Source organism: Zootermopsis nevadensis, unplaced genomic scaffold (assembly GCF_977971745.1).
Source record: "Zootermopsis nevadensis isolate Lab colony 2312 unplaced genomic scaffold, Znev_1.0 Znev_ptg000023l, whole genome shotgun sequence".
Lineage (NCBI taxonomy): Eukaryota > Metazoa > Arthropoda > Insecta > Blattodea > Termopsidae > Zootermopsis > Zootermopsis nevadensis.
The window spans coordinates 830,760-856,830 of record NW_028259155.1 but is presented as its reverse complement, the minus strand read 5'-3'; the positions used below and the strand labels follow the sequence as shown (position 1 = coordinate 856,830).

The following is a 26,071-nucleotide window of genomic DNA, read 5'->3' as shown; positions in this document are numbered from 1 at the left end:
CGTGACGATCCTCGGCTGTTTGCATTCGACGCAGAAGCCAGTTCCACCAATCAGTGTACATCACGAGACTGGCGGAGTAAGATGTTTCTCATCGTCAGATGGAGTCGGTGGTTTCGCTCGTGCGTGATACTGTGGTTTCTTCTCCAAATGTGCAAATGTAAGTCTTAATTCTGAACACTGATCGAGGTTATTTTGTGGAACAGGAAATGGCACATTTGTTTATTGCTGTAATCTTAATTGTATCGATTGTGGTGGTGGATTCGTGTGGCCAGTGAACGTTGTCTGGTCTCGCTGCACGTGTTTTTGTTTGTGATACAAAGTGACGGTACTTAGGAGTACTATTTGATTTGAAGCTTTTCTCGAGGTCTTCTAGGGCGATCAGCCTTCAGTACGGAATACTGTGTCATCACAAGACCAAATAATAAAGGTCAGGGTAGTGTACAAAAGTTTGCTTTGTAATTGTCGTCTTGTCATGTTATATTTTGTTGTAAAATTTGCTTTACCAAACATTCAGACAAAGGTTCGAGAAGGAATTTATAACTACAATTTTAAATTAGCCTTCATTTAATGTGACGAAACTGTTGCTACATTCTTAAGAGCGTCCTATTTCGTGTTTATACGAAACACATTAAAACACGTTTAAAATGTTTGAAATCAGAAAGTGGAAAACGTATTTTTATCAAATATCTCGCCGGTATAAATAACAACCACAAATACAATAATTAAAACACAGATAATTTTCTTTTGAATGTTAGAAATTACCCGCCACAATTAGATGTAAATGGTAGAATAAAGGTATCAAGGTAGATCTGAAGATAGATGTAAGGAGAGAGAACTGAATTAGACGAAGATGTGTTTCATTTCATTTCATTTGCTGAAAAAACTGGAAAGCAACTGTCACTTCTCAGCTCCCGGCAAGAATTGCATGACTCACCACAAAGCGCTTACAACAATTGCCACCGAAATTATTAGGACAACAATGCAAATGTGTCTGAAATCTTTCAAATTTCCGTCCATTGTTGTGTGTTTGGATGTGGTTCGCTATGATATTGAAAAGCGTGTTTCTATACGAATTGTGTGTTAAATACTGATGGAAGTGGTTTCAAAAACAGTTTAATTATTATTTTCTTTTAATTTTTATATCGAGACAGAAACTTGATTGTGAGCATTTAATCACAATGCAAGGACTCGAAAGAAAATCTCTGATATATTTGAGGTTAATGCAAGGACTCGAAAGAAAAATCTCTGATATATTTGAGGTTAATGCAAGGACTCGAAAGAAAAATCTCTGATATATTTGAGGTTAATGCAAGGACTCGAAAGAAAAATCTCTGATATATTTGAGGTTAATGCAAGGACTCGAAAGAAAAATCTCTGATATATTTGAGGTTAATGCAAGGACTCGAAAGAAAAATCTCTGATATATTTGAGGTTAATGCAAGGACTCGAAAGAAAAATCTCTGATATATTTGAGGTTAATGCAAGGACTCGAAAGAAAAATCTCTGATATATTTGAGGTTAACGCACAGGACTCGAAAGAAAAATCTCTGATATATTTGAGGTTAATGCAAGGACTCGAAAGAAAAATCTCTGATATATTTGAGGTTAACGCACAGGACTGAATTTAATGGACTGAAGAACTTTAGAAAAAGCCTCAGTTACTATTATTGCCTGCCCCTGGACTAGATCGACAGACTTTTCACAGATGCTTATCAATAACTTCGTCATAATCTCGTGTACCTCGAACTGAGCTACGTAATAGAGGTCACTCTGTTTATTTCGAGGGGAAGTTAGGTTATGTAATTCGATGTTCATACTCATTTATTTCGCTGCTGATAATATATGACGTCATCATTATTAGTAACAATGAGGAAAAAAAAAGTCGGTGCCTACACAAACATCTTGTGTTTGTGTTTTCGCGTCGGAAAAGTGCTGTAAAATGATTTGTGATATTTGTTCCTCCGAAACTGTTTACCGACGGATATGAAAGGTGCGTGTGAATCGGGAATCCAGTTCATACGAAAGGAAAGTCGACTTTATCTCGAACAAACTTCCGTAAAGGTTTCATGTGATAACTACCACGCATTCTTACCCACCGTGTCTTGTGTGGGATGTGGGGGGGGGGGGGGAGAGAAGTCAAAATTAAGCAATAATACATGTATGAACGCATTCGTGAGGCGGGACCACAGAATAAAATTTCTAGCCAGTTTACGCCTTTGTAAAAATATTTTTTTTAATTAAAATTTACTCTTTATAACTTATTGTTTGTAATATTAAATGATATTTATAATATTTACGATATCATTCGTGTAAAAATTGTGGAAATTTTATATGTAATGCATATTCCACGAAGTAGAAGGAAAAATAATGAACTTTCCATGAAGCTCGAATCGAACTTCGTCCAATTCGTCATCATTCAGGCTTAGCTTGTGTCATTAGGTTCTGAAGATTTGCTTTAACGTCATACATGTTTAATTGAACATACAGATAAGCCGTTTCTCCGGACAGTGTTTTGCGCTGGTAGCTTTGCAACAATATATTTGTATCTGCAAGATACGGACATGGAGCCAGTTGAGTTACGCAAAAATTTAAATAAATCGCTCGGAGTATTTCTTCATGCACTCACCAGTAAACTGCTTAGAATTTCTGGGGGTATGAAGAGTGTTTGTATAAAGACAAATTCTCACCTTAAAATAGGATTAGAACCAAGTACCAAAATCTTGTTTATATAGAATACGTCTCACACAATCTAATATATCATCATAAGCGATGAACAATCTGTACGTGGATTTGCCATATTTCACTCTCTTTTGGTGCTGAAAGCGTTCGGAGGGGGTGAGAATTTATTGACCATCTCAACTACTATCAGCTTCTAGTGACATTTCCTGCATCTTACATGGGGTTTCTACGCCACGGTGGTCTAGCGGTTAGAACGCTAGCCTTGTAATCCTGGGGTCTCGGGTTCGAATTTATAACTTGTGTTGGGCAAGGCCGTGGTCTAGGCAACACGGAGTTTTCCTCCGTGGCATCCCAACAATTACTCCATTCACACACAGAAGAAGGCAATGGCAAACCACTTCTGGATCATCTGCCAAGAACGTATATGAACAGGTCCCAGTCCGAGGAAAGGATGGAAGGATCCTGTTCATATGGACCTGTCGTCAGACAGAACACTAAATAATAATAATAATAATACGTGGGGTTGCCCGTCAGTAACAAGTTAGGCAACCAGCCAGTCACTAACGACGCTATTAACATCGTGAGTGTTTCAATGCCTGCCACATTGCACTATAAAATTTACGTCTTTTCGTTTGTGTGTGAGAAAAACGCTCGGGTACGAAGTTGGTGGTGCCTTTGAAGCAGCGAGCCGATCTCTGGCACATTGCCTCGTGCCAGATCCACGCAAATGCGACTAGTTTCTTAGACGATGTGATCTCCACAACTCAAGGCTCTATTTCTGCTGTCCTCTGCGTAAGTACCATATTCTTCCGTGAACGATAAATGAACCTGGAATTCCCAGTCTTTGTCGGACATGAAGTTTTTGAGCTCGTAGATCAGTCTATAAAGAAATTCGAGTAAACTTGGCTCGTTTTCCCTCAATTACCAGACGCGAAACAGCTTAGGAATCCAAAAACTTCCTCGGTGCGATCACTTAAAATATCTTCTGTTGTCCGACGTTAGCCACTTCCTCTCGTAAGGACACAAACGACCTCTTATTAAACACTCAAGATGTATGTTCTACCCTCTGGGTGAGAAACCCGGGAGATTAAACCCCACAATTTTAGTAAGGATCAGAACACAGCAAGCAATCCTCAAACTATTTTTTTATATTTTATATTTAATATTTACGCCGTATGTGTGTAATATATAAATATATAATAATTATTATATTTGTTTACCGTCAAATCACAATAAAAAGTAAGATAAAATAATTAAAATTATTAAAATATCATCTTACGTTCCATATCGAGCATTCGATTTACATCGAATGCTCGATATGGAACGTAAGATGATATTTTAATAATTTTAATTATTTTATCTTACTTTTTATTGTGATTTGACGGTAAACAAATATAATAATTATTATATATTTATATATTACAATATGACGCATCAATAATATCTTAGAAATATATACGTACATAACATTTAAGGTGCTTTGGAACCGACGTTCAAGCGATGCTGTTCGTTGGGATCAAATTGGGCATCGGAAGGTTTGAAATGCAACAATTTCCCAGCTCCAGTTACGGGAATTCAGCCGGAACAGCAAAGCGTGTGTTTGACTGCAGTTGAAATATGTTGCCTTCGGAAACACAGGTGAGTAAAAGTACTTAAATATATTTTCCTTCGCTGATGTTTTACGCCGCTGTTGTCAAGGTTGTTTTGAGCATCTGTGCGCCTGGTTCAGTGGAATGGAGAATATTCCTTTTGAGTGACAAAGATTTCTATTTTCCTACGCTCAGTGTCCATTTACCAATTTCGTCAAATACTTTCTTTTTTTTGTTTTTGCAAGAAATTTACGTGACAGTGGAAAATGTCTCCAAGTTTGTTTGAAAGTAATATTGATCGTATTTATGTTATTCATTATTTAAATGACAGAATATTGCAAAATATTCAGACACATACGTCCAACTTTCTCCTTGGCATATATTAATTTCGGTATTTCATTCTTAAGCCAGTTTAATCTCAAATTATATGGGATTATACATTATTTGTATGGCGTTATATTATCATGCTACATTTGTAAGGTATGAAGATTTCTGTCTTCTGGGTTGTTGCGCCGTGTAGTCTGGTAGATGTTTACCAACGTTTCGGAGGTCATACTGCCTCCTTCATCAGGAGGATGAGTAACCTTACTCATCGTAAAAATCCAGATGACAGCCATTTTAAGATGAAAGTTTTGTTGCTGTAGACACAGCCTAAATCAGTCGAGGATAATACTGAGTCCTCGAAAGGTACCAAAGGATCATTGCCCTCTGCAACAAATTATTGGTGCCTGAAGACCCTAAGAGGTGATCGACCTCAACAGTCGTTATCGATGGCGGAGCGCAAAATTCAGACACGGGTCAATCTTCTTTTGGGTGGGGAAAAGCGACTTAATAACATGTAATATCAGATTTGATCAGTAAATTATAAAAAAGTAATTGGATTGGATGCAAAGATTAATTATAGTAACGTATGAACGCGCGGGTTCTTTTAAAGATGGCACCGTCTTCGTCTCTCTAATTTCCTTTTCGTCAGCCTTCAGCAGTCTTAATTTCTGACGCTTCCTACTTGCACTCTTTGCTGTATAAAGTTTTCATCTTTATTTACATAATTAAGGGAATACGTAATAAAATCCCTCAAACCAAATATTGTTTGTGTGTTTCTCCGTCATCAGTCTTTCGACAGGTTTGACGTGGTCCTCCATTTTCGCCAATCTCTTCATTTCCACATAATTTTTAGAGCCCACATCCTCAAAAATCTGCGTCCCAATCTTTGTCTCCCCTACAATTCTCCCCTTCAACTGTTCCTTCCATTGCCAAATTAACAAGTCCTGGGTATATTATAAAATAGAATTAGAACGTGACTTGAAATTCGAAACTTGAAGAAATGGAATTTATTGACTGAACCATGGATAAAAGTAAACATTATAAGTGCTCTCATATCAGAAGTACAGAAAAATAATCCAATCTCTGGACGTTTCGACAAAAGAATGTGTTCCTGTTTCTTTAATTTTAGCCAAAAAAAATTCCACTCTGCTCCCCAGAACGAAGTACTTACTTACGTAATGAATGCAGTAATTAAAATTAACTCTGTCGATGATGTGCTTTTGGGGAAAATAAAATTTCCCCAACTAATCAATAAATCTTCCTCTTTCAATGAAACCCGAGATATTTCACAGCGATCTTCAAAAGAATGTCCTTATCCAGAGCGCGGCCGAGATCCTCACATCCTTCGTACGAGGTGCGATCGGAAAGTTTCAAGACTGTGTTAATAGCGGGCGAACCGGATGTAGTACGATCTTCTGCCGCTAGGGGGTGCGGCCTACATTCATAGTGAATCAGTGTGCCAGCCGGCATCATCGAATTAGCATTTGTTTCTTAGTTACGGGCGTTTTGGTAGTGCATTACACCGACCCTCCTGCGATTTCAGGAATGGCGTGTGCATCAAATTTTGCCAAAGACTCGCCAAAACGGCTACGGAAACCTATGAAATGCTAAAGCAAGCATTTGGGGAGTCCGCAATGGGGAGTCCGCAAACTTCCTCCTTTAATTTGGTCACCCGATGGACTGGAATCGTACTTTACAGTGCTCGCGCCATGTTTTTCTCCTTTTCTCTGAGTTTAGTCCGACTAGAAACCCAAACAACACTTCCTCGTTCTGAGTTCAGCAAAGTTCTAGGTCACAAAGGAAGACCCATCTGATGTCGTAATATCTTATTGGTCCGGCCTATTGCAGAGGTCAGGGGCATTTTAAATGAGGCCAGAGCATCAGTGGAGTGACGCTCAATCACCAAGGAAATCCCAAAGAACTTGCAAACTCTGCAGCAGTAATCTTTCATCACTACTGTGTGGTTTACGAATCCTACAAGAGTCACAATTCAGCAGTTGCTGGCTTCTAAACCACGTACTTGACATTTCAGTTTGCCAGAACTAAAAATTGTTTTTGTTACCGATACAAAACGCATTAATGAGGATCGTGAAGGAGCTTGAGGGGCAGTCATCAACATTATTTATGGCTCTGTCCGGTTGAAAACGTTTGCATAATTATCTCTGCAGCTGACGCAATGAGCAGACATCTCAAATAAAGCGTCATCGAAACATAACGCAAGAACTATACTAGCCCAACTGGAAGCTTGTGTTGGCGTTCCACCTCGGAGACAGCAGATCATTCGGTTTCAACAAGACGCCCGATAAATCATTCGTGATTCCTCTGAAAGTGTTCTACGATGAACACACAAGACACTCAGCCCATACGACAGATCAGAATTATCTGCTAAAGCCTTTTTGAAAGCGAAAACTTGTGAAAAAATGACTATCGAGACTTCTTCATCCCCTGAATAGAAACGTTTTCTGCGATGTCGTAACATCTCCACACGAAGGATTGCTCGTCGAATGTGTTGAAGGGCCTTACATTTCGAAAATTTTACTTTTTGTAAAATTCTACATCTTTCTGTAACGCAATTTGTAAAGTACCTCGTGTTTTCCTATCCTTGCCATCAAGGGGCATATGCCCTCATTTAAGTTGACGAAATATTTTGAGAAAGTTATTATCCGAAAATTGATTACGTCGAGAAGAATGAGATGGGCGGGGCATGTAGCACGCATGGATGGGACAAGAGGTGGTTGGGAAGCCTGAGGGGAAGAGACCGCTGGGGAGACCTAGACGTAGATGGGAGGATAATCTCAGGCGGGATCTATGGGAGATAGGAGTTGAAGGTGACTGGATTTTGTTGGCCCAGGACAGGGTCTGGTGGATAGCTTTTGTTAATTCGGTGATGAACCTTCGGGTTCCCTAAGCCATCTGGTTGGTTGGGTCCACTATTTGGGAAGCCTGAGGGGAAGAGACCTCTGGGGAGACCTAGACGTAGATGGGAGGATAATCTCTGGCGGGATCTAAGGGAGATAGGAGTTGAAGGAGACTGGATTTTGGTGGCCCAGGACAGGGTCCGGTTGAGGGCTTTGGTTAGTTCGATGATGAACCTTCGGGTTCGGTAAGCCATCTAGTTAGTTAGTTAGTTAGTTATTATCCGAAAATAATATTACACTTTACTTTGCTTTTAAGTTGCCCATAAAAAGTAATCGCACTACAGGCGAGCGAGCCAACCAAGAAATGTCATCATAGCTGGAACTTACATGTTCAAATATGGTCCTTAAAAGTTTTCATAGTACACATTTTGAGGTGAATGCCAACTACAGAAGTTTTTGTTAAAGAAACAGAGCTTTGCTTACTCTCCACGGCATTAAAATGTTCTGCTTCGCTGGACAAATATATGTACAGCAAGTGAGGCCCCCTGAAATGAAAATTTTGTCGACCCCTGATATAAATCTTGAGAGGATTAAAATTTTACCATTTACAGTGGATTTTATCTGATTCAAGGGAGAAGCAATGCGAGATCGGGAAGGAGGATGCAAGATCTGACTCCAGCTGCCAAACGGCGTCTATCACAGGCGGGGAATACCGCAAGGCAAGTCTAAAACTCAAATTTTTGGCTAAAATTTTGGACATTATCTATCGTCTGTTGCTTCTCATAACACGATGTTTCGGGGACTGTATTTATCTCCGTCATCAGGTAAAATAATGACAAAACCGCTGGCAGTCTTGTGTTAAATGTGTAAAATATTAAGTAAAAGTATTTCCTTATTATTCGACATTATGCAACTGCTGGCATATTTTTATTAACATGAATTATTAAGACATTTATTTTATTTTATACACTTTTTGAAAAAAAAACTTTATTTTGTCTGAGAAACTTGACGATCGACATGCAACAGGACGTGAACCCTAAAACTTCTACCAGATGTAAGGGTTGGAACAGCAAAGGATTCTTGTGACTTTCAGGACTGCTGTGAAGCTTGCAAACTGGGACTCATGTCTGGTTCCATGGGAATGGAATGTGTTTTTGAAAGTTTTGAGTTTGAGCCGCCATGGGACAAAGCGTACCACGCCTGCTGTCTGGAAACACAGCCTTCGACCTCTTTACCGACGACCACCTCCGCCTCTGCGACTGCTGGTAATCCGGAGAATAAGACCACTGTCATTCCGACACCAGGTGAGACATATCATTGAAGGCGTTCACCTTTTGTGACATGTGGAAGTTTTCATTCCATTTTTCAAATATTATTTGCATACAGCATTGAATTAATTCAACGAGGAAAGAATATTGGGCACTGTAATTCTTCTGGCACTGACAGCAAATTTTCTGGTCGTATAATGCAATCTGGTGAATAAAATATGGTTTGTGTGCCACGATTTATGTATTCACTCAGACGAAGGTCAGCTATACCATTTTTAATACTCCAAAAAAAAAAAAATGTAATTCTTGAAACTGTATCTACAGTTTGAAGACTAGAAGTCTGAGTAGATGAAACTGAATTGATTTTATCGTCTGAGGAATGGGTGCTTTAAAGACATCGGTCTCGTGGGACAAACAGCCGAGTGATTTCATCGAACGAGTCTTGTTCGAATGTCTCATGCAGTTTTTGGTTGATGCATTTTTCTGTTAGCATCAGACATTCTTTCATTTCAGCTTTTGTACGACTTTAAAACTTACAATTTGCTGTTTCAAGTTGAATCAAAATTCTGCAAGTAAAATGCATGAACACATTTATTATAAGCTTTTATCATGATGACGTAACTTATCATTGTTGGACAAAGTTCAGGAATGATAACAGCTGACTGGACGCAATAACTTGTGACTGATCACTGGCGGAAAGGAAGTGGCCCTCTTCTTTCCGCAGTGGCAATTCTTTAAAGGATTGTGCATGTGTAAATGGAATTGTAGTTCCACCAAAGCTGCTCATAAAGATGGTACATTTCATTTTCAGCCCTGGACAGCCTGTGTGAGCTCCTTCCGGGTGAGCTTTGCGCTCACATTTGCGTCCCAGTCCCAGGCTCTTTCCGCTGTGAATGTCGCGAAGGATTTACATTGATGGCAGATGGAAAGTCATGTCAACATGATGATTTACCAGACAGGTACCATTTATACCTAAAATTCATTAACCATTAACACAAGCCTTGAAGAACCAGGTCACCTGGTTCTTTGAGGTCAGTTAAACTTAATAGGCTATAATGGGTTGTGCATGTAGCTAGGATAAGATGGGACTCAGAGAATTAGCTGGTCTTAGCTTTATTGTTAGTGGCGTTAAAGAGTCAGGTGCCATATGTACGCAATCTTAATTTACTGTGTAAATTGTAAAATTATTAATTTCAATTTTAGTAGCATCTGACGGTTTCATAACCGCGAGTCCGAAGATGGCTGTAGCGCCGAGTATCTGGTGGAAGTCTGCCGGCGTTTCAGAGGTCATTGCTGACTTCATCATCAGATTTTGATTGTGTCAAAGTATGAACAAAAGAACTTGATGTCATTCTTTTGGTAGGTGCAAGATTAACAATCCCTGTGCTCACAAGTGTTTGGATACTGGAATTGCAATTGAGTGCTCCTGTCATCCGGGTTATAAGTTGGCCAGCGATGAAAGAAACTGTAATGGTAAGTTGTGTGTCACACTGTCCGGGATCAATTGTACTCACGTTGACAGTAAGACAGCAAAATTATTAAACATACTGTGATATAAAAGTGTAAATTGCTCTGTGTTTAGATTATGGTCTTACGGAATGTTGCGTAATGTGGCCTTCTAGCAGAATACCATCACTTTTAAGAAGCATGCTATCTCGTGCTTCACGATTAAAATTTATATAATTTACTAAATCATTATATGTATAGCACAACTAAATAATTTGTTTCTGGAAGCAATGCGGTATTAATTTAGATGCATATGCCAATTTAAAACACTGACCATTGTTGTTTAATGAGAATTTGGTTTACAGATGTTAATGAATGTGCTCTGGGAATTTATTCATGTGATTCTGAAGATCAAGCTTGTCGTAATGAACCTGGCAGCTATTTATGTATAAACCCAGACGGTTCAGTCGCAAAACCACTTCCTCGTGAAACTGGTAAGTGCACTGTCATATAGCTATTATTTATCTATGTAGGAATCTTAATCTGAACCCTGACTTCATGCCCCTTCCATCTGTTGCCTTGAGAGTAAACCTTTTCTAGGATTTAATGTAAGATTAGGCATGTAGCACCTGCGTCTCTAGATCTGTGATTTAAATTTCAGAAGCACATTACTTTTATTTGTATTATATATTTCTCCATATAGGATGTAATATATTTGAATAAATTATAATTTTATGAATCAAATGCATTTTTTTTAAAGTTGCTTATACAAAAACTTGTTATAAATTGCTTTTTCGATAACTTGGAGGTAATTCATTTTTTCCCTCCATTGGCTTAGTATACAATTGATATTGGACATAATATATATTGGATATTGGTCATTATTAGGAATGGTTTTAACCTTCTGTAAAATCGTGTGGTTTTGTATTACAGACAGAGAACTAGAAAATGACTTTGGTGCTGGAAAGTGTCCATTAGGATACAAATTTAGTATGCAGTCCCAAGTATGTGATGGTAAGTAAAAATTTACCATAATACACTCTTGATATCTGAAGGATCTGCAAAGCTGCCTATATATCTGTGCATAAATAGCTGTGTTCCATTCTATCATCCTGCAGTAGGCAAATAGACAACCAAAATTCCATTGGAATTTTTTGGAAATTAGTACAAGGGAGCCTTAACCTCAATCCAGCCCAAGCCATTGAAATATACATGTTCTCAATACTTTTATAATTCCATTACCTGTTAAATTCCTGCATTCATTTCTGGTTGACACTCTGATCATTCAGGCATGTTCCTGTATGTTGAAGATTAAACTGACTTAATGCATATTCTGGTGATTAGCTTCTGTGATAACAGTGATGAATCTGTGGGTTCCATAATACAAATGGAGCTTACCCACATTAATTAAGGTTAAGTAATCAGTCATAATTCTATAAAGGGAGTTAGTTAATGTGATTTATGTATGTTTGTTAGATATTGACGAATGTGCACTTAATGTGGCCAACTGTGGAACAAGCAGTGCCTGTCAAAATACTATTGGTTCGTACATATGTGTCAGAACTCCAGTGGAAAGCTGTCCTCCTGGATATAGATTTGATCACATTCAACAAATTTGTTCAGGTGAGTAATATTGTATATTGATATTGTCAACCCATCTTCTAAATTTCTAATGTAGACAGAATACTCCAACACGGTGTTTCTCAACCTATGGTATGCGTGCCACTGATGGGGGGGAATGGAGGTGCAATCTTTATATTAGATTGAGGTTAGGTGAGTAGTTTGCTTCATTTCATGGCCACTTTCTCCCAAGGAATGAATCCTGGTATCCATTGCCAAGAACACACTACACATGAGGGTTAATAGTTGGTATAAATAAATTATTCTTCTTTTGAACTTCATAGGTTTTCGTTGTAAACCTATAATATGTTCTTTCGTGGTTGCACTGCCGAACCCAGGCTTGTAATTATTTTTGTTTACACAGATATTGATGAATGTTCTGAAGGACTGGATGATTGCCAAGGAGACAAGTATCTCTGTTTTAATACAGAGGGCAATTACACCTGTCAGCCACAGCATGATTCAAAGTGTCCAGCAGGATATAAATACAGTAAAGATGCTGCATCCTGCGAAGGTAATGTCTTTCCTCTTTTGAGGCGTTTGTAAAACTATATTCACCACTCTAGCAAAATTATTGTTTTGTATAGTTTAATCTTTAGGTTCTTAGAAATCAGACGAGAAGACAAAACAAAACTGAAAGGCAGCAAGCATTTCTGGAATTTAGTCTCGTTCTAATTATTTGATTAGTGGATTAATATTTTTTTACCATGCATCTGAAAAGGTAACTCAAGTTTTGATTTTCTGAAGCCTGTTTATCCGTAACATCAGAAATGTCAGTGTTAGAAACTCATATTGGACAGACATTGATAGAAATGGATAAATATACAGGCAGATATAGTATAAAGAAAAGAAATCAAGACACAATATCTGATTTAAACCAAAATTCCTTGTTTTTGTGAAGGTCTATGCGTTGGTGTCTTATATTATGTTCTTCTTAGTTTTGTGGGTGTGTACATGCATGACTGGTTTGGTTATTGTCTGTGGAATTATTTTGCTGGTATGAAATTTGCTCATGAGCATGATGGATGAATTTGCAAATTGGAATCACATTTGTGGTGAATAGTTAACTTTTTATTACAACAGGTATCAGACTTTCGTTGTAGTTTCTCAATAGTCGCAACACACACATTACTACAATTCAAGCGTGATTTCTGCTGCAATAAAAAGTTGGCTGTTCAATGCCGCTAAGCGTAATTTTTAAAACCCTCTACTCCTGTTAATGAACGTAAAACACTGGCAGGGTTTAGAGTGGTATGTGTTATCCTGTCGTGCTAATGTCTGTGAGTTAAGAATTCAAATTTTCTGTCTCTCTCTCTACCATTGTACATTCTATATAATACCTGAATCTAAATTGGACAATCTTTTATGCTGAGACTATCCACATTTCCTACAGAAGTTGTACAGTATTGTGTGTTTGTATTGACCTGCACATCAAAGTCAGAAACTTAATTAATTCCTAATTACTGTCTCCTACAGCAGCATTGATGCCTACCACAAATCAATAATGTTCCTACGTCAGCAAATACAAACAACGCTGTGTCTCAATTTATTGCAACAAAATATTAAATGAGGGGTTTCATAGCATTTCTACTTTGTTTTGTCTATAAGATGTGCTGTATGTTTTAAAAATATATAATTTATTTAACTGTCTTTTACATATGTTTTAAGCATGTAAATGCTACCGAATATATTTTTTGTAACCAACGTAACATGTACACCAGATGTGGATGAATGTGGGGAAAATCTTCATGGCTGTACCCCTGACAAAGAGACCTGTCGCAACACAGTGGGAGCCTATGAATGTGACATGACGTGTGACTCGGGCTACCAGTATAGCCTCGCTCATAGGACGTGTATTGGTAATATCTCTCAAACTCAAATGCATAAAACCATCAGTTTCCCTGGCATTTATATTAACATTTCCTCGGTTGCTTCCGATATGCTAACAAGAAATGCATGACTGTCCTCTTGAACTAAACTTGAGCAGTGAAACTTGTTTTTAATGATAGTTTTTCTGTGAGACATTATTAATATGAGTGAATTCAGAATTGTTTAAAATGCAAAGGGTATATACAAGTAAGTTATCGTCGCATCATATCAGTCTTTATTTTTCTTGTGTTTTCTTTTCTCCACAGGATGAATTTTGAAAACAAATGCTTAGTATCAGATATCTTCAGAGATTTTCTGTTTCTTTACAGATCATTTTTTCAACATCTACTTACTTCTGGTGATAAAGTGTCATTTATTTCTTACAGATAAAAATGCCTAAGAGTTATGAAAATTATTTTAGTAGAATATTTATAGATATTTTTTATATGTCGTAATAACAAACCTCGACTGTATTCTCTCACTGATTGGCTTTCCTTTGGTAGTCCTAGTTATACGCTGCTGGTCTTCACTTGGCTCATTAAATATCAAAGAAATTCTTATATTTGTGGTGACTCTCTATTCTCTTTAGGTGTGTGAATCTCTCGGGCTTCTTCTTATATGGTCTTCAGAAATGTATCATTCTTAACTTTTGAACCATTCTACATTGTTAAATTATTTTCAGAATTATTTCTAAATATAACCAGCACTGTGCTTGATTTGTACACACAGTTACTTTTAGGAATGGGAGTCGTAATTGAGTATTTATGTTTTAACAAACAGGACACGGTTCTCGTTCTTGTGGTAAAAGCGATGAACTCGTGCATGAATTCTTTTATTGTCTTTTGAGTAATCAATAAAAATGTTTTTTTTTTATAATCAGAAACTACATTTTTATTTTAAATTGTTGAGAAAACAAAGTTACTTTTGTATAGTTATAAAATATGCAATATGTGCATGTTTTAATTTCAGAGTATGTTATAACAATCGAAATTTTTTCTTTATCTTGCGAATCTGTTCTAAAATGTTCTAACCGTACTTCAGTTTCACATAATACAATTTAATCTGTAATTTGTAAATACTTTTAATGTAGACGTTGACACTGCACCATTTTATTCGTTCTTACGCATTCTGTGATTAGCAATAAGTTTTCAGTTGTTCGTGTTATCCACGTGCTTAATCCTATTACCTGTACATACTTCAACATAACACTGTGTGATGTGTTACAGTTTCCTAGATTATGTGTAGCTTACATGTTATGTGTATCCACGGATAGATAACACCTCAGGTACTTTCTGCACTAACAGCAAATTAGATAAGGTGAGTGGTATTAATTACAATTTATTTAATTTATATTAACTAAAAAGTACACTAATATGAATTTTATCTCATATGTCATGCCTGTTGCTAGAAGCACGTTTATACAACATATTTTAAATATTTGGTGAGCTTCTGAAAAGTCTAAAAAATAATGCTCTAGATTTTCTGTGTTCACTGTGAGTGACCTTATTATCGTACATCAGTCAGTCATTGTCATGTTTGGGAAGCTGTTCTGCTCCACATTTCTTTTGATTCTCATACCTTCATGCCACATTCTACATCAATGTTATTATCTTTGCATTCTTGTCTATTCATCATCCAAAAAGTTCACCACTCTATAGCACATTATGCGATCACTTATGCAATTAACAAAGCATTACTAAGATAGTGTAATTGCGTCATATTGTGAATATTATAACAATTATTTATTTTAATCCGTCTTATCACAATATTTAAAATTTCTTATAATTAAGATAATAAAATATCATTGATGTTCCATATTGATTGATCGATTTACATTTTGGAACATCCTTTACACAACATGTTTCAGTTTTTATAAAACCATCATCAGGTGTAAAAGATTTACGAACTTACTTTCTAACTATAATTTATATATTTTGCATTTTATTCTCTAAATTACTTTATAAATTCTTTCAAATTCTTTAGTGTTTCCTTCAATCTTCTACTTACAGACCGATATGTACATCTGATAAAATTTAAGAAAAGACAACACCTCACCCAAAATTGAAAAACAAATGGCATGAAACATCACCAAATGGAATCATATTTAAGTTTTAAGTTCGTAAATCTTTTACACCTGATGATGGTTTTATAAAAACTGAAACATGTTGTGTAAAGGATGTTCCAAAATGTAAATCGATCAATCGATATGGAACATCAATGATATTTTATTATCTTAATTATAAGAAATTTTAAATATTGTGATAAGACGGATTAAAATAAATAATTGTTAAAGCATTACTAAGCAGAGAAAAAACTTATTGATTTATTAACCTAACACAGAGTAAGTACTGCAATATGAATGCAGTGTGTCATTTCGAGTATTCTTAGAATTATTGTAGCTTTAATATATGTAAATCTGTTACTGAGTTTAAAATTGGCAACTCTGTAAAAAAAAGGAAACTCTCTGTTTGACAGACATTGATGAATGTCATATCAGACAGCACAGTTGTAAAGTGGGAAGATGTTTAAATACCATAGGAAGCTATACTTGCGCCAGTGAGCCAGAAACCGTCTGTCCAGCTGGCTATAAACCAAGTTTAAAAATTGGAAAGCAGTGTGAAGGTAAAAATGGAACATATTTGTGTCATGATGTACTAATATTGTAAATGCACTGTTCGAAAAACATCCAATTACATTACTGCTGAAACATAAAAGGCCTCCTTGAAAACCTTTATAAGCTAAAAAAGTGTGGCTTGTTGCAAAATGTCTTCAGGCTTCGTGATGACTAGCTTAAAAATCAGGAAGTGAGAAGAAGGTTAACTGGCGAAGTTTTTCTTTAAATAATTTGGTGAAACCATTCCCAGTGATCATGAAAATGTTCTTGATGCCAGCCAGTCTATCAGTCTTTCAGGTGTCGCTGATAGAACAGCTCAAGAGAGTATTTCTGCTTGAGAAGAAAATCCTAAGTTTTTAAAAAATATTACATATTATTGTTAACAGTTTGTTATATTTCAGATGTCGATGAATGCAAAGAAAATGTTGATTCCTGTGATCGACATTCTGAGACCTGCATCAATCAGATTGGTAGCTTCAAATGTGAACCTATTGTGAATTTGATCAAAAATGAAAGTAGACCAAGAAGTTTAAGACCTGCCCATACTGGACGAAAGAGTAAAGAAAACCAAGTGGATGTTTGCCCTTCAGGCTACAGCTACAGTTACACTAGGAAGGCTTGTTTGGGTAATGTATTATGTACTCTGTGGAACCATATCATAATTGTTGATAAATATCTTGGAAAAGTTTATTGATGTTAAACAGTAACAAAAAATTTCAGAAACGATTTATTTGCTATTCTTACAAAATACTGAAGTTTGAGTTAAGCTGAAGAATATATAATCCATTACTTCAGAGTAATTTATGGTATTTCTCTAACAGATGTGGATGAATGTCTGATGGAGTTGCACAATTGCTCTCTCAGAGATGGGGAACAATGTGTCAACATGCCTGGAACATTTATATGCAAGCTGTCACCAAAGTGTCCACCGGGTTACCAACATAACAAGACAACATTGAAGTGTGAAGGTAACGTATGGGCAAATGGAGAGAGGGGTGAAAAGGGGAGATTTGAGATATGCTTTTTGAGGTTCCAAGAACTGTAGCTGAGCATTGCTACTGGAACAAACATTTCATGCAGACTACATTTCTCACAGCGGTGAGTATGAAGATATCCGTCTTCTGGGTTATTGCGCTGTGTAGTCTGGTCGATGTTAACCAACGTTTCAGAGGTCATACTGCCTCCGTCATCAGGGCGATCATCGCCCTGATGACGGAGGCAGTATGACCTCTGAAACGTTGGTTAACATCGACCAGACTACACAGCGCAATAACCCAGAAGACGGATATCTTCATACTCACCGCTGTGAGAACCTCAAGTCTTACAGACTACATTTTCTTTCCCAAAACGTGACAGACTGCTAATAACAAACATAACTAATGGGTTCTGAAGATGACTTTATAAATATGTTTCTCTTGCCCTCAGATGTAAATGAATGTGATGAAAACCACTTAAAATGCACCCAAGAAGAGGACTGCGTAAACACGCAAGGAAGTTTCCGATGTATCAGAATGTTGAGGCCCAGCTCAACGAGCGTGTCCTCAACGACAATCTCACCTACCTCTCCGGAACAAAGTCTTCCGGACTCCAACCAGTACTGTCCTGCCGGTTTCCGATACAATGCCCAACGTGGAAGATGTTTTGGTATCTTTCAAACACAGTTTCATGCTATGCATTTAATTCGTATTTTAACTTATTCATAGTGATAATAATAACATTGGCTTTTAAATTGTTGCAATAGATGTACTCTTTTACAGATTGTGCAGTTCAGGGAGATTTGGAGCTGCTTGCAGTGCAATGCTGCTTTTACCTTTATTTTTTCAGGATAATACCAGAAACCAAGAATTTAGAAAATGTGTATTAAACTTTTATTGTTTAAATATGCACTGAATTGCCAAAATAATGAAGGTAGAAAGTAACCATGTTTTCTGTTGTAATTTTCAGTACCTACTTGGCATCTTTCATGAACAAATGTGTCTTTATCTTATTTTATAAAAACTATCGCCAAATGTTACACCGAGGAATTATTCTGATTTCATAGAATTTAACATTTTTATTCCACTTAAAATTACCGTATATTGGTGCTATCAAACCAGTTAATTGAATACACTTTAAATAACTAACCAACACATTGAACTGCACTGCTTAAAAGAAACTTCGTTATTTTGGTTAATAGAAGTGTTATTAAAACTGTACTGTGTTTGTTATAACCAAGTTTCACTGTGCATAATTCAACAGCCTTAAATTCCATAACTTCAGAGATTATGTTGTAATGTATTGATATGGACTGATGCATATTCTTGCTTGCATGCTTCATTTAGCATGCTGCATGTGACTTTTGCATGTCTTCTTGCACAGGTATACTTTAGACACCGCAAAGCTCTTTCTCTGTTGTGCTTTGTAATAATAATAAGTGGCGTAACAGCCCTCTGAGGGCCAAAGCCGACTAGCTGGCTACTGGTCTCACGTTTACTTGCCTAAGCAGAGGTGAACGATCATCCAACCAGATATAGGGTGACGTGTGGTCAGCACGACGAACCCCCAGCCATTGTTAGTTTTCATGACCGGATTACGCTACCCATTGTAGCTCCCCAATTTCCTCACGATGCTAGGTTGGCACCGGTCCCATACACCAGTTGAAAATCTCATGAGAAATTTCTTTCCCCGAGACTCGAACCAGCACGCTTTCCGTATCACCAGTCCGAAGCATGGTGCCTCAGACCGCGGTCAAAGAAGGAAGTGTATTTCAGTTTTGAAATTGAAAGATTAACTTTTGCAGTCAGTGCCTTAATTTTCTAATAGATGTAAACTTAATTAGCTCTAAAATTTGTTAATTATGTTTGATATTTAATCAATAATGTTTCTTTGCTTCCAATAAACAACATATTTTTGAAGTTTCTTTTAAGTGGTTACTAAAACTATTGTGCATAATACACTTTCTGTAGAAGTTTATTTTAATAATTTATTAATACTTATGAACATTTGTATTTGTGCAGATGTGAATGAGTGTGAAGAGGGTACTCATGTCTGCAATTTGGAGGCATGCATCAATGAACCAGGAGGTTACAGGTGTGGGCCTACGTCCTCAGATGCGTCTCAGTGTCAGGCAGGCTTCAAGCTTGACCATAGTACCAACACGTGTGTTGGTACGTAATATAAACTTCTAATAAATACCTTATGTGTGACATATGAGTAATTTGTATTTTATGTATCACATTCACCAAACTATTGAATCAGGTACTTGAACTCATAATTTCAACTTTATCTTTCCTTCGTTATTGCTACCAGTTTACTCCTGAGATTAATTGGGTTTTACTATTTATGTGATACTAAATATTCAACAAAACAAAAATTTCAGGAAATATTATGGTATGTGGGAAAAAGAACATAAATAAGATTTATTTTATTTTACTATGATAATTGTTCTACATCATCTAAGTGTTGGTGGGATGTAGCGTATATCGTGGGCTGATATGTTGCAGATGTTGATGAATGTGTAGAGAATGTGGATCCCCCATGCGATAGCAATCAGGACTGCATAAATTCACATGGAAGTTTCCAGTGCGTATGCAAGACTGGCTTCCAGTTTGACTCCCTGCTTCATGCCTGTGTTGGTAAGATGCTCAATGGAACAGATTTTAGTGAGAAACTTACAATAAACCTACAGATATTAGAAAAACCTAAAGTTCTGAGCAGAATAAAATTACTGAGTACCATTAGAAATAATTATGTATGTCCAAAGTGACTTGTGTCTCCGTCAGAATTGTGTCTTAGGGGCATGTGGAGGATTAAGCGTATTCAGTGCCATGATAAAATTTTATTTGCAAAAATTATAAACATGACGGTAATGATTATTGTAATTTTAATGATATGAATATTAACTTTAATTAACCATTCATTCCATCTTACACTCGGTCCAGCTTGCCGTGTGCCACGCTACCGCACTGCTAAGCCATTCACCCTAGATTTAGAGCCCTGGTTTAAATTGCCTTTCCCCATACAATAAAGATTGAATAATATTCATAATAACAACAGTAATACCAATTTATTAATTTTGATGCAATTGCATTTTGATTTGTCTCAGACGTCAATGAGTGCCAGGTGAACAAACATGATTGCCTGCCAAGTCAGCGCTGCGACAACACCATAGGCTCATTCCACTGCATTCGCTATACTAGCTGTGGTACAGGATACACGTTGAACGCTCAGACAGGCCTATGTGAAGGTAAGTTCTGTGACGACGAGCCTAAAGTAGTTCTTGATTGTTTTTCTTTACTTCAGAAGTTACTGAGTGACTGTATTCTGCCTGCAGATGATGATGAATGTTCTTTGGGGACTGATAACTGCAGAAATCTTGGTCCCACGTGGCAGTGTCGTAACACTCTTGGTTCTTTCCGCTGTGAACGGAAGCGTTGCGATGGCAAGAAAGTGCTGCTTAACAATGGTGAATGTAAACTGCTTGAATGTCCAACTGGTTATGAAGCAAGCCAGCAAGGCCAGTGTATTGGTAAGTCAGTAGATAATTTATATTTATTTGGTGTAACAGTTGAAAATAATGAAGAAGTATTTCTGGAGACTGATGTACTTAGGAGAGTCAGCTCTTTTTTTACACATACACTTAATTTTACATATGATGTAATTTTTTTTTCTGTTTAAGATATAAATGAATGTGAGCATAACAATCCATGTCGACGAAATCAGCGCTGCGTCAACACTGGCGGTTCATATCGTTGTATTAACTACCTGAACTGTGGTGGTGGCTTTGAATTGAATGAAGCCGGGAACCAATGCATTGGTAAGTATGCCGTAAGTTGTTAATAACGTCTCTTCGTTGCTGATATAGTCGTAGAAAATATACTGCTGTAAACTGTCAACAGTCTGAAGAATATAATCATCTACAGACAAAATTTTAATATCTTAATTTATGTTTTATAAACCCTTCGCAAAAATAAATTATTTTATTCTTTGTGGTATAATAATTAATGACAAATGACTGGGTCCCCTTGTCAGGGTAACCACGATAATCTGGTTTAGTCTGTCATGGTCATGATTCAAACTGGGCAGCTCCCAAACACAAGTGTCATCTTGCTTGATTGGCTCAATATTATAGGTTTTATTCCTTTTTATATGCATGTTTCGTTTGCCGGCATTTTATTCGGTGATTCAAGGTTAAAATTTGCAATAATTAGATTACAGCTCATTTTATAATTATCTTTACACACAGTTGCTGCCTCCCACTTCCAGTTGCTCTCTAAATTTTTTTACTGTTGTGCTGAACATTTGTGTTACATAGTACTAGAAAATTAGCATATTTCTTTCTGGATGTCCTGAATAATGCCACTTCTGATTTTGTAGTTGTGCATGGGGAAAACCTCAGCAAGGGATTGTGCTAACATGTGTTTTAGAGTTTGTATTTTAATGCTGCTTCTAGATATTGACGAATGTGCAAAATCAACACATGATTGCGGACATGGTCAACAGTGTATTAATCGTGTAGGTGGTTATGTATGTCAGTGTCCCGGTGGACATATCATAAATGAGAAAAAAGAATGCATTGATGTTGATGAATGTACCAGGTATGCAGGCCAGGTGAGTGAATACTTTGTCATATGTACTTGAAATTTAGTCATGCATTTTTAACAAATTTCATTATTTTTCTTATAATTTTTGTTAACAGATTTGTTCGTAACAGTGTTTTCTTAGTCATTTGTAACACGGGCAGGCATTGGTGTTAATTTACGTCTGTCACAGTTGGCTGGAATGTAGAGGCACTGTCATTTAGCTGTAAAAATAAATTAAACTGCAATATAAACTTTCCTTGTCAGTAATTTAAGGATAAATACTGGTACTTTGAACATAAAAATAAAATGTGCTTCCACATGTGAATGTACGAACGTCCGTCTGTTCACAGAGATGAGATGGTGGCTGTAAACAGACGTGATCCCTTGTTATGCAGGATTTCTTGCAATCTCTGCATTTATGTAATTAATAAAGTTTCTTTTCCTAGGTGTGTGCAACCAATTCCAAGTGTGTCAACACTGTGGGCTCCTATCGTTGCGCGTGCAGTGACGGATTCCGCCAAGATCCAAAAGGAGGCAATGGTTGTGTAGGCAAGTGTGTTTCTTCATTCCTCGTAGTATTTTCAGTGTCACAATATTTATTTGTGAATGTAAACTGCCTCTGAAGGACTGAAAACCTAGGAGCAACAGTGGGCTAATCCACAAAAAACTGGAAAATCTGTAATATTGAAAAAATGTACTTTCACTATCGTCCCTTGTTTTTATATATTGGGAGGCCAAGCCACGTGGTTTATTATCTTTGAATGCGTGGGTTTGCCTGCTGTGTCTCTCAGGTTAGGTTAGAGGAACATCTTTGTTCGGTATTAAAAGATATACAAGAGATTTGGAGCAACTGGTCTGATAGCACCACCAGAAAACAGTGAATTGAAATAATACAGCAAAGGAAAAAAAATATTTAAATGAAAATGTTGTTATGCAAAGTATAAATTTCTTAGTAATGATAATCACTGTCGATTGTTGTAGATATTGATGAATGCGCAGAATCTCCTGGTCTCTGCGAACAAAACTGCATCAATATCTGGGGTTCGTACAGATGTTCGTGCAACCCGGGTTTCGCCTTGAAACATGACAACAGGTGAGATAACACTCTAACTGCAGAACTTGGCAATGATAAGGGTTGAAATCTCATCCCTTGAAATTTTAAACTTGTCTACAGCAAATCGCCTCTATATAGGCAAGTTGTTGCATTAGCTCATTAGCATAAGGAATAAATTTGAGTCTATTGTACACAGTCTTGAAAGTAAGGCTTCATTTCTCTCTGTTTCAAATATAATATTTCATAATTCACAAAGTATTATTTTTTGTGGTTTTCTGATCACCTACAAAACCACAAAATAACTATTGACAACCTCAAATCTAAAATCACAAAGTCAGCGCGTACAGATTTTTCCTGCCTAGTTTCAGTCACAAGGAGTTCTATTTCTCGCATCCTCGAGCTAACTACTCACGATGCACGTCTCATTGACAATGGGGTTGTGGCAACAAATTCATTACGAAGATTGATGTTTGACTCGTCTATTCACCTTCCAACACAGATCTGTCTATAAGGCAAATTGTACCAGAATATTTGCATGTTTTATTTCAGATCATGCCTGGATATCGATGAGTGTGAACAGTTCAAAGACCACAATCTCTGTGTTGGTATATGCGTTAACCAGCCAGGGAGCTACAGCTGTCAATGCCCAGAAGGATATCGCATTGGAACTGATGGAAGAACGTGTCAGGGTGAGTAAGGCGTGCCTTGGACTGAAGCTTCCGTGTGTAATTTACATTGATCTGGTTACAGATATGTGTTTATTATCTGAAATAATTTGCATAAATAATATATTTTGTAAGGAAACCAGGTGGTCTAGTTTTAAGACTGTAGACTGACATCAGCAACATCTAAAGATGGCCATTTTCTGGTTGTTACGCCGTGCAGTCTGGTAGCAGTTTACCGACGTTTCAGAAATCCTTGCTGCCTACATCATCATCATCATCGCTCCGATGATGGAGACAGCAAGGATCAATATACAGTATATAATTTGCTTTAATTTATCTTTATCCTCTAAGAATATGTCATACTCAGTCAGCATATTAAAAATTACAGAAACCAAACCTAAAAAAACATTTTCTTTAAAGTATAGCCACGTATTGAATGAGATTTATTTTAATATGTAAGTTGCTTTTCTAGATATTGATGAATGTTTGGGTGGGAATAATTGTCATAATCCCAATGAAGTCTGCCTCAACACCCGTGGAGGACACCGTTGCAATTCTATCACCTGTCCACCGAACTTCATCAAAGATCCAGAACACAAGAAGTAAGTTCCGTTGCATAATGTCGTAATAATATGACCATTTCAAGTAATTTTCCTGTCTAAAGCAGCTTCCAGGAACTGTAGTTGAACATAAGTATTTGACAAGAAACAATTTCTAATGGCCTAATTAATAAATCAGATTCAATAAGATGAAAGTCATTAATTTGTAACTTAAATCATTGCATGAAGTGGATCTGAAGTGTGGAATGCATATTTAAATAAACATTTACATCTCAGTAAGATATTTAAGTAGCTTATAATAACAAACTGCTTTTGCTCTGCTAAGCTAAGCAATTAAATAAAAGAAAATAGTATCTTTCTACCTATTATTAATGACAAAATTTGCATGACCAAACTTGAAATTTCCTGTGTGATTCATCAGTTTGTGGCCCTAGCTTAGTAGTAACCACAAGCCATTTAAACTGTATATTTTCTTAATCTATAATTTATTTATTTCTTCTTGCTATTGCATTTGGTTAGAATTGAAAATATGAACACAGATTGGATCAGTGAAAATTAATTTTGCTAAACTATTGAAGTAACCTGTCTCTGCTCCGCTGCTTATCTCTGTATCTTTCCTCGGTTGGCTGTTGCTGCTGCTGCTGCTGCTGTTGCTGGTAGTCGCTGTAAGCGAGCATCCCTCTTCTGTCGGGAAGGAGATACCGAGTGCCTTCACTTGCCTTCAAGCATCTCCTTCAACTTCATCACGTTTGTGTCGAACCTTGCCATGCCACCCATGGGTTACATCGACTTATTCACCATGCGTGGTCCGCTCTGGTCCAGTTCCAGTGTCAGATTCAAACTGGATATGCTAGATTCACGAGCTCCCGCTGGAATTTTCAAAGCGACCAAAGATTTCTTCCATCTTCGACAGACAGCTCTTAATCAAGCTATCATTTCGCTAAAAAAATCCATTGAAGGTCCTCAAGAGATAGACTTGCAGTTGTCTATGGAATTATATCATGGCGGTGTGTTTGGAGGTTCTGCAGTAGCAAAGCTCTCGATATTTGTTTCAGAATATGAGTTTTGATATCACAGTCAAATACAGTATAGCACTGTTTAACATTTTAAAGTATGAATTTCAGTAAAAACATATTAATACCATCATGCGTAGATTAGTTATTCTAATCGAAAGTTGTACGTGTAGTTGGAAGAAATTTATGCGACCGTTCGAACATGAGTTCCAACTTCCAACATGGAGTCTGTATCAAGGGAGATCTATGTACAATATCTTATAAAACAATTGTTAGTTCCAACTAAATGTGCTGAATGAATAATATTTCAGATATAAGGTTAAGACTTTGCATGTTTTTTTTTAAAAAATTTCATTTTACTGATTTTCAGAACAAACTCCATTGCCACATACACGCAATGCTTTTCATCACAAGTTTGTGTTCAAAAAACAAGTAATTTAAATGTGCTTTTCTATTTTGCAAAATGAAATATAGTTTGTGTTTTATGCATACAAATTGAGTTAATACATGCAAGTTTAGAAGTTGGTTCGTTTGGACTATTTCCAAGTAGTAGTACGAAGGGCTTTTGTTCCATTTTTCCATTCAGGGACTCACCGTAGATAATGTCTAATGCTTATAGCTGCGTGACGATGAAATAAATATTCTAGAAAAAGGGTGTTTGCTCGTCGGTGATGTCATTATGACACAGCTAAATTTAAAAAGATTATTTTCATTTTAAACCATGAAAATTAACTGTATTTTGTTACGGTTAAGAAAATATGTCATTGCTTCTATTTTATTCTATTTTATTTCTTCTTTGTTAGATCTATGCAGGTACTACATAGAATAATTGTATGTTTCTGTGGTAAACATTGTAATTTTCATAATGGTGTAATGAAGACATTTTACACTAAAATACATAGTAACAAAATTAATGAACTCTGACATAGAATAAACATTTTAATTAAGGGA

The 26,071-nt window shown here is 36.7% G+C and overlaps 1 protein-coding gene across 6 annotated transcripts; it reads left to right on the top strand.

The window, feature by feature from the left end:
• The first annotated feature begins 4 nt into the window (after positions 1–4).
• LOC110834089 (uncharacterized) lies at positions 5–26,071 on the top strand. Of its 6 annotated transcripts, XM_022072896.2 has the most exons (26): positions 5–157; positions 4,155–4,317; positions 8,082–8,169; positions 8,544–8,754; positions 9,530–9,677; positions 10,082–10,191; positions 10,530–10,658; positions 11,098–11,178; positions 11,641–11,787; positions 12,149–12,298; positions 13,506–13,643; positions 16,129–16,275; positions 16,669–16,893; positions 17,089–17,235; positions 17,693–17,911; positions 19,264–19,413; positions 19,750–19,881; positions 20,352–20,492; positions 20,580–20,774; positions 20,925–21,062; positions 21,699–21,856; positions 22,275–22,377; positions 22,810–22,921; positions 23,432–23,571; positions 24,020–24,149; positions 24,768–26,071. In XM_022072896.2, the coding sequence occupies exons 1-26, from the start codon at positions 82–84 to the stop codon at positions 25,174–25,176; spliced, it is 3,987 nt and encodes a 1,328-aa protein (XP_021928588.2). In that variant the 5' UTR covers positions 5–81; the 3' UTR covers positions 25,177–26,071. The 6 variants fall into 6 exon arrangements, with proteins under 6 accessions (XP_021928588.2, XP_021928590.2, XP_021928591.2 ...); XM_022072898.2 differs by lacking the exon at positions 13,506–13,643; XM_022072899.2 differs by lacking the exon at positions 16,129–16,275.